The 16,185-nt window shown below is 41.8% G+C and overlaps 1 protein-coding gene across 1 annotated transcript in view; it reads right to left on the bottom strand.

The window, feature by feature from the left end:
• LOC133416173 (polypeptide N-acetylgalactosaminyltransferase 10-like) overlaps positions 1–12,760 on the bottom strand; it is a 49,414-nt gene extending 36,654 nt beyond the window's left edge. The window contains 1 exon segment of the mRNA XM_061702897.1: positions 12,411–12,760. Within this exon segment, the coding sequence (XP_061558881.1) occupies positions 12,411–12,578 (168 nt within the window). The 5' untranslated portion in view covers positions 12,579–12,760.
• Between the last annotated feature and the right edge of the window lie 3,425 nt (positions 12,761–16,185).

Genomic DNA, 16,185 nt, shown 5'->3' with positions numbered 1-16,185 from the left:
ATTGCAACGCGACAATTTGGCAAAACTCCAAATGACTCGCTTGCAGACATATTTTCAGCTCACAAAAGATTTATTTGATTGTTTAGTTTTTCACAAGTGACAGATTGCCAGGCACCCAACTATTTGTATAAAACCACTTAAGTACATTTTCCAGAATTCTTCTCGCTTAACGTTAAAAATCTCTGGTCATTTCCACTCAGGCTTTGAGGATGGCATGAAAAATTTGAATACCAACAATAACAATATTGAACCGGACGGCTGGCACATTGTTCCCACCATTTCTGCAACTGTGCTCGCATTCATTCTGAGCTTGGTTTCATTCACCTTCGCCCACACAGCTTGTGTTTTCCTGCATTGCTTTACATCACCAATGAATGTCAGCGAAAACGTGGCGGCGGCAGCGGCAGCAGGAAGGAGAAAACGTGTACGTGTGTTTTGACGTGTAACGATCAAAGCTTGGTAAGTACCCATGGTGATATCCACTGCTGTTTTTTTGCGAGCAGCTCGACTAGGGAAGGAAGGCCATGGTCTAGCAGAGCAAGAAATGGTGCAATTTCTGCCATGTCAATCTTCAAAACAGCCTTGACCACAAAAACCAGACTAACGGCCTGGGTATAAACTTCCTCTTAAAGCAGTGGTTTCTCAAACAATATACATCAAGTACCACCTCAAAAGATACTTAGCTTTCCGAGTTCCACCATAACGACCTACATTAATACACAGTAGCGTCAAGGACTCAATTTTAAAAAGGACATTTTTTAAACCTCAAGTAGACGAGAAACAGGACAAGCACTTTGGCAAAAATGAGATACAGATATATAAAAACCTGCATACGAGGAGATAGTTCAAATACAACCTGATGCCTGCTTCTAAGAAATGTCTGCCCATTTCTCCTTAGGGGAGGTCATATACATGGTGCCTTGAGATACGACTGACCTGACTTAAAGGTTTTTCGAGATACAAGCCGTCGATCGGCCGATTTTTTGCTTTGAATTGCGAAGGCAAACCTGAAATACGATCGCTATAGTCGTAGGTGACTTTACAACAAGCAACACTTTTTACATAGCATTTACCATTTCCTCCATCAACCATCTGTATCTTCAACTTAAACATTTTGCTGATCTCAAATCCAAAGAGATGCAATGCCGCCATGTCTCTGTTAGTCATTTACAGTGATTTTACAAACCTGAATTATACATGTCTCTACTTGAGAAATATATTCATCAGTGGCAGTAAATGGTTGGATTCCAGTTGACTCCCAACCACAGGGGTACTTCAATGTGGGACGGTGGATCTCATACGGTTTTATATTTCAGGACACTTTACAATGGAAACGCTATTTAAAAAAAAGTAATAATAATAATATTAATAATAAAAAGTGCACCAGAGCAAAGTGAAGCCAACATTAGCACTTGGCGGAAACAGCGGTAATAATTTCGACCTGTGTAATCTTGGTCGTGATTCATCTATCATCGTAGCTTTGGGGTACAATCAGCCGTCACTGGGTCGATACCGCAAAGATATTGCTTTCATACTGCATACCCTGCCTGGCCTTTTATAGCATTTAGTGTATTTCAAGGCTAAGAAACAGATCACTGATCCCCAATTGCAACAGTACAGTGATTATACAAGTATGGACTTTTCTAGAGGGCCGTTGTGTTGAAGTCCACGTATGACCATCTTGCTTTCCCATGATGCTCGACTGATGTAACAGCCACAATGGGTGTTCGCCTTATCACCTTTTTGCGGCCAGTGCCAAGCAAGTAATGCATTAGATTTGTAATTTGTCGGAGCAGATTGCCACCCACCCACCCGCCCCCAAAAAAGAGACAACACTAGGATAACAGAAATTGCCACATTTACCTTTTGAAAGATAAACTAAACACAGGGTCAAGTGGCCACGGAAGATAAATGGAAATATCTTAGCTCGGTGTTCAGCGGTTTTTCCACTGTGTCGCCCAGGTAATGTTTTACTAATCATACAATGCCGCTTTTATCAGAAAATATCCAGGGTCAGATAATGAGTCCAATGTTCAGCGCTGCGGCTCACAAAGAAGCTTTTCAACTACTGTCGCCACACCCTTCTGATGATGCAACCAGGCCAGTCAAATTCACATCCATTCCTAATAGATTACTGAGTTGCTTCTTTTGTTTGTGTGCTGTCAAATAGTCTGACGAGTCACCTTTGTCTCCATCGCAGCCTGTCAAGGACTCAGCTCAACTTTATTTAAAGAGCACTTTTAAAACAACGGCAGCTAAAACAAAGTGCTGTGCATAAGGAAAAAGTGAGCATGAAACAATACACAGTTGAACTTAACTTACAAACAATAAATCAGCAATAAAGTTTAAAAAAAAAAAAAATCAAAAGAAATATGACCAAAGTAAGGGCTAAAGTATTACACTGAGGGGACCGCCAAGGATTAAAAATGTGTTTTAAGGCGAGTTTTAACAATGGGCAGGTTCTCTGATATGCACATGGAGGTCATTCCATAGTTCGGAACCAGCGACAGAAAAAGCTCCTACCCCTCTGAGCTTCCGCTTCCACTTCGGTACCTCCAAAAGCAGCTTGGTCAGCTGACCTGAGGCACCTGGCAGGAGTGTAGCGATGGAGCAGCTCAAAAAAGGTAAAAGGGCAAAACAGGTTTGAGGTTTGAAAACAAAAAGCTAAATCTTAAAATGAACTCTAAAGTGCACAGGCAGCCAGTGGAGGAAAGCCCGAATCGAAGTTATATGATCCTTCTTACATGTTTCAGTTGCATAATCTAAAGAAAATTAATAAATAAATAAACACTAAAAACTCAGTTCGGTAAAATATCAACGCTAGGTGTATCTTTCCTCAAAAAGTCTGTTTCTCAGTAATATAAAATGCTGTTTGTATGTGGATGAAAAGCATATTGAGTCAAAGGTTTTCAGCTTTCTTCAGCTCAAGAGATACAAGGTGAGAAACAGCTGCTCTTCCAAAGCTTTTGAATCGTACCTAGAATAGCTATAAAATAAAAAATGTAATTTTGACTCCTCACTAGCACCAGTAGGGCTGACACTGGGTCTTGGAACCTCTTAACCAATGTGGCTAAGCAGTATAAAAAAAAATTCTAGCCACACGTGTATCGTTAGCAACAACATCACGTGCTTTGATGATGGGGATTTTCATCACCAAGATATAAAAGCGGTTGAAATGGTAAACTGTGTTTAAGGTTAATTATCAATTTCAAAAGTATTGAGATGATTCACTTGTTAAATAATAATCCTCAAGAAGGATCTTAGGGATGTAATCTAGCTCAGGAAATATGAGAATTTTCTCAAGTTCAAACATTTTAGTTGATAAAAAAAACAATATTCAAAACCTTTGTGGTGAGTAATTATTAGGCTAACTTGAGCTGTCAGATAAATGTAACAGATTTCAAAAGCAGGACAAAGTGGTCTAAATTACATGACTCACCTTTTGTCAAACCAAAGGACTACCTATGGTAGTCAGACGGCGGCAACTAAACCAGTAACACCAAAAGCGCTCACTTACTTTCCAACTTTCAGGGTTTCAGGGTTTTTGACGCGGTAGATTTTGATTCGCCAGCGTGGCTAACGTCGGGAGTATTCGAATCTCCCCACCATGTTTCAATTCGCCATTTGCGAGGTGCCGAGAGGGCAAAGCCAACACTGCGCCAGCCATTCTTCGAGAAAATAACCGCTGTGAGCAGGCCTCAATTTAGCGTCGGGGGATTATTTTAATCATCTGAATATTAAAAGTTTAAAAACAAATAAGTCACCAGCATCTTCCGCTGTAATTAAAAGCCTGAATTCTCGTAGGCTGTCTTGCTTCGCTGCACCTGTCTCTCGTTTGGATGGTCTGGGCCAAAGCGCAAACGCAACAGGCCTGACCGGCATACTGAGCAGCTTCTGCACGCGCCGCCGGCGAGTCAACGTCCGCCTTGTTGGGCGCCAGGACCCCGGGGAAGGAAACGCTCTCCAACAAGGTCAGCCTGTGAACAAACACCTCTTATACCTGCTCGCACCTGCCTTTCCTTCCTGAGGTGTTTTATCAGGACCACCACCACCAGCAACCTGACACTCTCATGCTGATACAAGTCTGCGGCAAGCAGCTCTGGTTTACTTTGCAAATGACTTTTAAGGCCTCTCTCTGTCTCACGGGTTTCTAGAGGCTTAACACATTCAAGATGCAATCTACGCACCTAGGCTGGCAGGCGAGCTAGCGCACAGATGCCCCATATCCATTGGTGGGATGGGATTAAGTACAAATAAAGTTGCACCTTGATTCATGAGTGCCCAAACATACGTGTTTTTTGGAGTTTACCAATGTATTTAAAAAAAAAAAAAAAAAAAGGGGAATAACTAAGTTAGTGAATTCCTTCATATTTGCAGATCGGCATTCGCGAGTTTGCCTATTCAGTCAGAATGAAACTGAAACTTATTTCAGGCAATGGCATTTCACGAGGAAGACTAAGAAGATTAGCAATTACATAACTTGTTTCATATACTGGATGCCAACAAAAAAAGACCAACATGCAAGAGGAGGAAGAAGAAAATGTTTCCATTCATGCCTGAAAGGGAGTGGGAAGAAGAAAAACTTATTAAATCCCACCCTCTTTTCTCACTTCACCCTCTTTTCTCTCTTACAGTATATAAACAACAGAAAAAAATCTAACCAGAAACTCAGGACTTACATTGGTAGAGCAGAAATGTATTATGTTCCCGCACATTAGTATAGAACAATAGTTCACAAATCAATAACTGAAATGACAAAAAGTTACTTATGGTAGCTTTACCATGAACAACAGATAATAGACTACCAGCAATAGTAAGGAAAGTGAGCAACTGTATACAAACAATGGTAAAATATAGCACATGCCAACGGTGGTATAAAACAACTATACCAGCAATGGTAGTAGCTGATGTACTATTATGTTTTTACTTTTCTCGTGATGCAGCTAATAATTGCCACGGTAGTCTACTTTGCGAACATTAATTATTGTGTGTAAATGATTTGTGTAAAGTGCTAACTTGCATATTTGTGTGATGTCACATCAGTTTGTGCAAGCGTGTAATTTCGACGAGTACGTGAGCTAAAGCTATTGATGAGCCTCATGTGAAGGTGGTTTGTTTGTTAATAACTGAACGACTGAATACAGTCCTTTATGTAACATGAGTTCATGATCGTGTACATGCTCGATGCATGGTGTCGATGCTTGATTATTCTTTGTGTTGTTACAGGCGACAGTAAATAAATCAGTCCTAACGGAATACCACTCTTCGTTTTCAGTTCTTTGTCCCTACAAGGCTGGGATAGACTCCAATTACCATCACTTCAATGAGGATTAGCACTATAGAAAACGGATGGATCCTTTCCTTGCACAATGCTGATTAGAGTTTTAGCCTATTTCGCAATACATTCCAAGTGGCGCATCCGAGGCATAATGGTAGAGCCAGGATTTATTTGCCTATGCTTTTAGGATAGAACTGGCCAAAGCGGGACAGTGCGCGTTCACACAGCTCATGCAGGTTGCCCTCTTAACATAATAAGATGCGTCGCGACGTCAGTGGAGCTTACTTTTGACAAATGGTCGCAGACAGTGAGTCTTGGGTGTTAAAATTCATACTCCATCTTGCATTGGTACATTACACACAGCCGGGGAAAAGCCGGCTTAGATGGCCACTGCTAAAGAGGCTTTCGAGCCCCACTAGCATATTTGATTAATTCTGTCACTTCAATTAATTTTGTGCTTTAATTAGCATCGGCTGATGCCTTGTCAGCTTGTGAGACTGATAAGAAAAAAAAAAAAAAAAAAAACATTGCAAAAGGTCACCAAGCGACAATGACGATTTATTTTCGTTTGCGTTGTTCACAAAGAGACGCCACAATCTGCAAATAGAAGCCGCAGAGTATTTATAGTCTAAATGTGTTTTTTGATTACCAGCAGGGATTTAATTAGGTTTCTTTATCTCAAACAGGAGCACTGCAGACAAGAGTGCACACAAAGCAAGCACTAGCATTAAAACCACAGGAGTTAAGAAGTGTGGTTTGGAATTACGACAAAAACGCACAGGGGTTTCCCAAACTTAACCCGCAAGCCTCTATGCTAGCCATTTGTGTCCACATCACATCCTTTTTGGAAACTATTTTAGTTGCATTAATGCAAATGGGGCGGCACGGTGCCGGACTGGTTAGAGCGTCAGCCTCACAGTTCTGAGGACCCGGCCGGGTTCAATCCCCGGCCCCGCCTGTGTGGAGTTTGCATGTTCTCCCCGTGCCTGCGTGGGTTTTCTCCGGGCACTCCGGTTTCCTCCCACATCCCAAAAACATGCATTAATTGGAGACTCTAAATTTCCCATAGGCGTGACTGTGAGTGCGAATGGTTGTTTGTTTGTATGTGCCCTGCGATTGGCTGGCAACCAGTTCAGGGTGTACCCCGCCTCCTGCCCGATGACAGCTGGGATTGGCTCCAGCACGCCCGCGACCCAAGTGAGGAGAAGCGGCTCAGAAAATGGATGGATGGATGGATTAATGTAAATGGAGGGAAACTTTCCAAGGCTGGGGATTTTTGTCTTTTTTATTATTATTTCCAACTTCAGCTCTCTGAAATATATCAATAATATACTGTTTACATCAAATTATACCTTATGTCTCTAAAAAGGCACCTCTCTTTTAAATGATGGAGAAAAAAATATGTCTCCTTTAAAGACGGAGGTCAAAATGGCTCATGGGTCCATTTTTTATTGTGACTGTGACAGGGTAAAATGCTCTAGGCATTTACTTTAATTATTATTGATAATCTGTCATTTCTGCTCCATTTTCAACCTTATTCACTTGCGACCTTCGTAGTTTAAACTCTGTGGCGTGAAAAACTAACCCTCACCTCCCCTATCATAATCCGCACTTAATAGTTTAAATCCTTCTCTAAGACTTTTCTCTAATTGCTCTTCACCTCACAGGATTAAAAATGGGAAGCTGATGTGATTCCTTCAATTTCCGATGCTGCCGCCCCACCCTGTCGAGAAAATCCACTCTGGTGTCGTTGTCGTTTGTTTTTATATAGTAAACCTTGCTATATTGCGGTTCATCTTTAGCGTCCGTGTGCAGAGAATCATGTTGTTTTCATTTCTTCATATTATGTTCTACTCGGCTCCCATTTTGAGACTTTCAACAGGTGCTCAGGAATACTTTAAAAAGTGTGTTTTAATAAGCTTAAGTGTGTTTACATGTGTTTAAAGCATTTGGGAGGGGTTAAACAATTGAGATTTATTTTTATATATGGTCTCTATATCGTGGATTTTCACCTATAGGGGATGTTTCTGGAATGTACGCCGCACGATTAACAGGGGTTCACTGCAATCTTTATTTGTAGCTGTTTTAGCAAGGGCAAGTATTACACACTGGCAAGAGTCCAGAATACTTTTACAGGAAGTTAGAACCACGAGTTACTTTAAAATTGGCCTTATTGGAATGCCAAGAAGGAAAAACGAGGCTGCTCGCAGGTCAAACGTTCCGACTGCTGTTGGAGAGCCAAGAAAAAAAGTCTGGAGCGCCCGTGCCCTGAAAGACGGGCGCACAAAGGGCATCGCAGTGTGACACATTGGGTTCAGACTTGTTCTCTATAGAGATCGCCCACTCACGCTGTCAGGGGGCTGAAAATATTCCCTGCTATAAATCATCAAAAGGGCAAAATGTGGGCGCAATATGACAAGGCTCAGATTGATATGTGTGACAAGGCTCAGATAGATATGAAATCGAATAAAAGTTCAGCATGTTGCGGTACAGAGGGAGCCCGTGTCTGGAAACTGCAACAAACACATAACAGTGGCACCTCGACTTATGAGATGAGTTTGTTCCGTGATCACACACCATGCTCGATACAAATCACGCATCTCTCACGACAATGCACCCCATTGAAATAAATGAAAATGCCATTAATCTATTCCACTTTCACAAACAACACCAACAACTTTTTGTAAGGACGCTTTTTTTTTTTTTTTTTTCTTTTTTTAAATAACAAAATGGTAAAATTTCAGTCATTTAAAGATTTATAACCACCCCGATAACGATGCTAGCTCTGTTAGCCCATGTATGGCGTTTTGCATTTGTGTTAACATTAAGATAGCTGACATGTGGTTTGTTTAAATACACAGTGCAATTATTTTTGTTTTATGTTAATTTTACAGTGAATTTAGTAAGACACATTTTTTTTTGGGGAAGAATTTAGTAAGACACATTTTTGCTCACAACACAAAGCAACAACAACAACAGAATATATACAGTGATGTCTTGTCATTTGAAAAAGCGGTAAATTGGTGCACTCATAAACCAAGGTACCAAAAATGTGCCGGGTGTTGTCTCTTTTGGGAGATACAGTACATAGATATAAACTAACAGCGCTGTGTCTCGTTCAGAAGGACAAGCGTCTCCCCGCTGCTCGCACGAGCTAAGAGCCCGAGGGAGCCCCCAGAGGACAGACGAGTCAAACACATCCTATCTGCGTTGGGCCTGCGGGGTAGGGAATCCATCACAGAGCAAGCAGACACAGACACGAGCGACTCCGGCAACGCCGAGGGGCTTCACCTTGCTCTCCAACTGACCGGACAAAAGGAAAAATTAAAAGACGTCCGCCTGGATTTGAGGTCTCCTCCCAAACAAATGGTCCATCACCGAGCACCATCCACCCTCTTTTAACAGTATATACATCTTAAAGTGTAATCTTGTTTTGTTATAAAAATATTACATTATTGTTGATTATCAAGTAATAATAGATATTAAACATGACTGAATTACATAATATTCTACAGTACATCTATCTCTTGAGTGTGGCTGAAACGCACAAGGTCCCCGCAGTGATGAATGTGCAGCAATGCGGCCAACAGTGTGCGGCTCGTAAATGCAGCCTCCAGTGTATGATTCTCATTTGCCCGTGACAGGGCCGTGAATCTTTGCCAACTTCCCTTTCAAGAGCGCACTATATCTTCCCTCGACTGGGCGATGACCTGATCGCATTCGGCTACGGAAAAGCCACCGGTGGGCTTGCAACCACCCAGCCTCCCAAAATAATGGAAGCTGACTTAAGTTGCAAAGGGGTGGAACGTTTCCAGTTAATTTCCGGGAAGTGATTTTCCATTTTGGGAATAATCCAATCTGGAAAGTTTCCAAGGGGATTTATGGAAATTAGCTAAGAATTGAGGATAATTTACTGTACATGTTTCATAATAAAGCATTAACTATAAACATTTAGTTTTGTAATAAACGGACATCCATGCAAAATAGATGGCTCTCGTGGCCCACATGCGCGGGCATTACAGTACCTCAACTCAATCCCTGTCAGACGTTTCCAAAGCAGAGCCATTTTTAGAGCAGTGGCCCCCAACCACCAGTACCGGTCTGTGGGCCATTTTGTACCGGCCCACGCTTCAGACACGCCGTCTACCCTCCTCTGCCCCCCATAGACGATTGGCAGCCGCCCACACCCTGGCCAGTGGCCGCTTAGCTTCCGATTGGGAAGGTCCGTCAGCACCCTCCCCCCATAAATTCCTATAATTCACATGGAAAGAACCCGAAACCTGACCAGATAATCTACATTCTCAAATTTCTGGAATTTCAGTACAACCTGCTGTTCTCTAACAAGGTACTCAATGGCAAACTTCACAAGAGGTGTTGTTACAAGGATGTCCACTTCTATGCCTTTCTGTGACCCTTCCAGTCTCTCTGGATCTCTGTTGCAACCTACCTATGACATTCTGTGACACTCTAAACACTTTCCTCTGAGAAAGCAATAGGAAAGGCAATTGCCGACCACCCTTGCATACGTAAACAATTGCCGACCACCCTTGCATACGTAAACAGCATGACAGAACTTTTACATTATTGATTGACACAATCGGATAGATGACTAGTGAGTGGCGGAAGCGAGTGATTCAGCGCTAATCTAAGAGGTCTTTGTAAACGCACTGTATCTTCCCAATCACTGACTTATTAAATGACTCCAGAGCACGACAGCTGTTATCGTGCTGTTTGCTCATACGTAACAGGCTCTCTCTGCGCCGTTAATCCCATTCATTACATCGCTTGTCAGGCGAGATATCAAATCCAGACAAGTCAACTCCGGAGGCGACGGGCGCTGAAAAAGTGACGACTCACAAACTCAGCAAATTAGCTTCAACCCCCATTAACGGGCGAGATATTTCGCACTGGAATAACAGCTTATCAACATTTTCTTATGAAGAACTCACTCAAAAAGCTAACAATCATTCCAGTCAGGCCAGTTTGCAACACTGCCGCTACACAAATACCCAGTCCAACACACACACAAACACACACACATTCCATGAAAGCCACTATTGAGAAGATTTTGGCACATTTGAATAAGAGGAACTGCTATTGTCGGCTGGCCAGGGTTTGTTTTGGGGTGGTTCAGGGGAGGTTCAATGTAACTCAAACTGACATATTTCACTGTTTAAACATTCACTTTATGTATAGTGAACCCATTTATTGGGATACGTCCCAGACCGCCCCGCTATAAATCTGCGATATATTGTAGAGAGACAATATAAAAAACAAAAACGTTCAATAAAACTTACCAGGTAGAGTAGATGCATTAAATCAGGTTTGGGCAGTTGGACTAGCAATGTAACGCCAGTCTGTCAATGTAAATCCAGTCTATCTACATTCATATTTGCTTTAAGATACTTTAAGGACTGCGGGTTGACTACTGCCATTGTTGATTAGCATTTGTAGTCAACCACAGTCTGGCCGAGCCAGGTTGCTATGACAATGAGCCCCAAGTTGGGCTTGTGGTCAGAGACGCCAAAACAAGGCTGACAACCGAAGCAATTGCCTTGGGGCCCCGAGAGACGGCTGACATTGGCCCCGTAAGACAAAACAAATGCAATGCAACAACAACGTGTCAGGAAAACACCTCATGGGGCCCTTACGAGCTGTTGCTGGCTGGTGGCGAGTAGGCCCCGAGAGACGGCTGATATTGCTCCCTATCAACGACAACTGGAAACCCCTGTAGACACTACTGCAATGACATGTCGTATTTGGAAATCTCCCTAATGGGGGCCCCCCTAATAGCAGGCTTGTTGTCAAACACACTAAAAAAAAAAAAAATGAAGCAAACACTGTCACTCAGGGCAAGTAGTTATTTGTTATTAAGCAACAGTTATAAAATGTCAACTTAATTTTATTTTACACATTTAATCTAGCAAATCAGCAAAATGTTAACAAATATATATTGTATAATATTACATTACACATTAGCCTAATGGCATAATTGCCATAGTCATTTTTAACATACTGTGAAAATGTAAATAAAAACTACTATGTGCTTGCTAAAAAGTTGTGTTTTGCTTTATGTCTGTAGATTTTCAGGCGTGCAGGTCAATGTAATCCGCAATGACTGAATTGTGGAAAATGGCCTCTTTGTTTGCTGAATTTGTTGCGATTTTTTGTTGTTGATCTTGTCCAAAAACAATGAAAAATGACTTGAGCAATTATGTTATTGGGCTAACAATAACTGTAATGTTAGTTCTAAAAATCTATCCAAGCGAAAATGCTCTTATAGCGAGAGCAGAAAATTGACTAGTGGATTTCCATTTATTTTGTGGAAAAGAGTAAATATTAAATCTTAATAATGAAGTAAAATATAATTCTGAATATGTAATATTATACTAAAATGTAATTATTATGCTATCTATTTTAAAAATTAATCAAAAGCACAAAATACCATTATAACACACTGTGATAATTGACTTCAATGAGTGACTTATTAAATGAAACGAAAATGTAATAAAAAATTCGGGTTTTGTGTAATTAAAAAAAACATAGTACTTGGATTAGGAGTTTACTTATTTTTTATTTTAAATGTCAGTTATTAGTCACTTATAGATATATTTGCTTATCCTTTGTCCTGTTTTTGTTGTTGTTTTGTTGTGTAGGGGGTGGCGCGCTCCATGCTAAGGTAATGGTTAATGCCTAAAAGCCCCCCTACGAGGGAGGGGGGGGGGGGGGGGGGTTGTCTTCGCCACAAAAAGTTTCACACTCAGACCTGAACCAATTCTGCATTGTACTGTCGACCTATGAACGCACCACCAGCAACTTCCGGAAGTCCGTGTTCGTGTTGACTCAACTTTACGAGCTCAGCGGTGGCTACGTGGACCCCGGACACGTCCTGGTCGCCAGAGCCGCTCACCGGCCACGCTGACACGGCTTTATTTCTTAAAAAACAAAACAAAAAAGACCCACGTCGCTACACCCAACTCCCTCACACGCAAACACCCCGCGGGTTTAAATGTTTGCGAAAATCAGTAGCTCTGACCAAAACTTAACACTGGCAGTCCTCCGGAGTCTGTCTATTTACCAACATATACATCCGCGTTACGACGACGCCATGGTCGCGCTGCCTCCGCCTCACCTGGAGCTGCGGTCCAACGCCCGGCCCGTCCACCGCCAACGCTGCGTCCGGCGGGTTGTCGAACAGCCGGTCACGGTACAACGACCACAAGCCGACGTTGGGTAGGAAGAGGAAAGCCGCTATGAGAAGCCCGGCGAACTGCAGCAATCGTTTCTCCCTCCGCCTCATTTCTCCGGGAGGGAAAAAAAGAAGAAGAAGTGTAGGGAGGACGCGGCGGTGGGGGAACCAAGGAGAGCCTACCCCCGGGAGTCCGGGCTCGTTTTGGGGTATCCGACTGGAGGGAACTACCAAGCTGACAGCGGGACGGAAGGAGCCCGTCAGCCCGGAGCTGTGACGCCGAATTGGCGCCGGCTGTCTGCCGCTAGAGGGCGAGAAGCCAAGCCCGGGAAGAAGTGGGGGAGGGAGGGAGGGGAGGCAAAAACAAAACAAAACAAAACAAAACAATCATGACTTCTAGAAGATAAATGAAAAATTTCAAACGAAGAAATAAAGGTTCCACAGGGGTTGTGCCACCTACTGCCCGCGGGCCATTCACGTAAGGAACCATATGTGGGAACCTGGCAAATCAGTGAAAACATTTATACAAATGAATGGTTAAATTCAATAAATATGATATATATTTGCTTTGTTTTAATCTGCTGTTAGCTGCCAGACCACATGGCAAATGAATGTCTGTTCTTAGTTGCCTTATCTGGATAGGTAAAGGTAAATAAGTAAATACAATAAATAGTCTCGTTGTAAAATATAAATATTTTCCTCGTTAGGTTTGTTTGTAATTCAGATTATATAATATTATATCTAGTTTTAAAAAGTTATCCAAGTGCAAAGTGCTCTTATTATGAACTTCAATAATTGAGTTCATTTGTATTTTACATTGGGAAAAAAGTTATGATAAAGTGGCTATAATAACATAGAACATACTTCTAACAAAGTATAATTTGGATTCTTTATACGTATGTAAAATAAAGTACAAAACACGAAAGATTTGCTGGAGCGGTCTATATTTTTCAGTGGCAGTTTTTAATTAAGGGTTTGTGAGCAAATAAAACAACATTCGGATTGTATATTATTGTAATAACATGTAATTATGATATACATTTTAAATTAATCCAACCATAACTTTTATAATGCACTCTGAAAATTGTCTACAGTTCATTTCATTTTCAAACAAATTTGAATGAAATTAAGCAATATTAACATTTCATAATAAACACAATTGTGACACTGTATATTTCAAATAATAATCCAAATTAAAAATACCATTATAATGCACTCCAATAATTGACTTGAGTTAATTGACTTCAATGAATGTCATATGAAGGGTTCATGTAATTGTGTCATGATTGATGGAAAAACCTGCAAATTCTAATTACGTTTAGTTAACAAATTACTTGCACGCAATTGGCGGTTGCTGGGCAAGTGAGGAGGAAAACACGTTGAACCACAAATAAACAAAAATCAATGCGAGTCACGTGGCAAGAAAATATAGGAAGGTAAAAGTGTGAAGAATGACAGCACAGTTGGTGGCCGATAGGTTGTGCAGCGAGCGTAGACCAACACGCTGCCCTGTTCAAAATGGAAGCAACGGCAAATCAATGGCAAACACTTTGCGTGCTGTGTCTCCGGCAACCGAACAACTGAAATCTGCTTCATTCATATTCTCCGCATGCGTGTCTCTACTCTTAAGAGTTTTCATTGCGCTTGCTCGCCGTTGTCATTTTTCTCCCCGTCTCTTGTTTCACCGGTTTGCTGTACGAGCACGAAATGAGTCGTGAAGCACTGAACAAGGAGGAGCGATTACAATCTTCCCCGTGTAGTCTTTGCGGTCTAAGAGGAGAAACGTCTGCATCCGTCTGAAAGCGTGGACTGCTAATATGACACTTTAAAAGAAGACATAATGTGGAAAAGTGACTTTCTAAAGGCTAGGATTAGGCCCCAAAATGTTGAAAGCAAGACTACTTTATATGTGCCAGCAATAGTCAAAACATGGTACTCTGATTTATATTGCAATTGTAGCGTTAGAATTAAACAGAATAATTACTCAAGGGGGGGAGGGGCGCCATATTGGGTGACATCAGAATCAGATGCCGACCGGAAGTGACGTAAAACACAAGTAGTCTTACCTGCTACCAGGGCGCTCTGTTGTAAAACTCCGCCTCTAACATCTCTCTGCAGAGCCGTACAGCACCATTGTCCCCTCAAGATTGAGAGTCTGGATGTTTTTTAGAAAATAAAGAGTGAAAATGATTAAGTTACATACATTGGAGTAAGCCTATTTTTTTGTCCGTCCCCCCACACCCCCCAACTTCAAACCATGTCATCAACCCGTAGATATGCTCGTTATTGCAGGAAGTCAGTTAACCTGTTTTCTGGGTTTGGATATTCCGCATATAGCAGATTGGGCCGTTTTTCCAGATTTGGATTTGGATTTTTAAAAAGTCCCAAAATTTTGGGAGATTTGATCACTGATTTTTTTTGTTTTTGTTTACATGAAAGGAGTATTTTCTGTGTAGTCATGCTAACAGTAAAAATCCACGTTGTCGTCGTCTTGCACTCATGAAATTAAATCCACCGTGCACTTTATATTACAGGGCCTTGTGTTAAAAGCATTTTTGTTGTTGTTGCTGTTGTTTCGATTGCCATTAATGGTCTCTGGAAATGTTTCCTGGATGCACTCGGGCAGATTATACATGAAGGCACCTTTTCCGCCAATCAATAGGCTTTATTTACTTGACATTGGGTGTTGGAGTGGAATGATGCTTGCTAATTGTTGATCACAGGACGGCTCATGGATGCGGCTAATGGCTTCCCCCACTAAGCCGCCAATCACGAGCAGGCCCACCCGGTGAGTCGCAGCATGGCGCCCGATACTGCGATTCCAAACCAACTTCTACCGATGGTAGGCAGGGAGGAAGTACCTTTACAAAACAAATGCCTATTTGGCGTTTTTATGTCCGCAGGCCAAAGGTTACGTCTGCATTACCCGTTACCATTAATACTAATTCATGCTAAAATACTTCCCGCTAGTGGTGCACTATTGTCACACCGGTAATTGACTGTCAATCGACAGTCAATGACACAGGCAACCAAGCTCGCCAGGTGACTCACCCACCAGCAATTCACATTGTTTTTTTTTTTAAATCATCGCGATTCCACGCCTCAAGCCCGGTGACACGGGTTACAAAGTGAAGGGCTGCTCAATCAACGTAAATCCCCCAACTCATTCTCAGCTTTTCGTGAGATATGGGAGGCGGGGGGGTTCATCTATAATTCATGGCGGAAGACGCGGAACAGATTGAATTGTCACAACTCAGCCTGGTAGACGGCAGGTTGGGGCGACAGAGCGTGAGCCATCCTAATCAGGAACAGATTAGTGCCGTGAATCACAAATAAATAACTTTGCTCAACGCAAAGGGCTCGAAAGGATAGACGTTTGACTATGTTGCCTTGATCGACGATGAGGGGAAATTGACGATGAAGTCAGGAGTTCTAATTTTGCGAGGGGAAAAAAAGTCGTGACAATAAAACATTTTCCGGTTATGAGAAAAATTTGTTGAAAAGTTGAAATGCTGTGAGAAGTCCTCAGGAGAAAAAAAAAACCCTGACATTGCGACTTGCGAGAACAGTTGCGATGTGATAAAAAAAAATAAATAAATGAGAAAATGTGTTAGTTATGAGAAAAAAAAACTGTTGATGTGAGAAAGAAATCCAGCTCTCCTTCCTGTGAACACTGTTACCGTTGTCCCATAAAAGAGAGACACATTTAAGGATAACG

This window comes from Phycodurus eques, chromosome 17 (genome assembly GCF_024500275.1).
Source record: "Phycodurus eques isolate BA_2022a chromosome 17, UOR_Pequ_1.1, whole genome shotgun sequence".
Classification (NCBI taxonomy): domain Eukaryota; kingdom Metazoa; phylum Chordata; class Actinopteri; order Syngnathiformes; family Syngnathidae; genus Phycodurus; species Phycodurus eques.
This window is presented reverse-complemented; position numbering and strand designations above follow the sequence as displayed.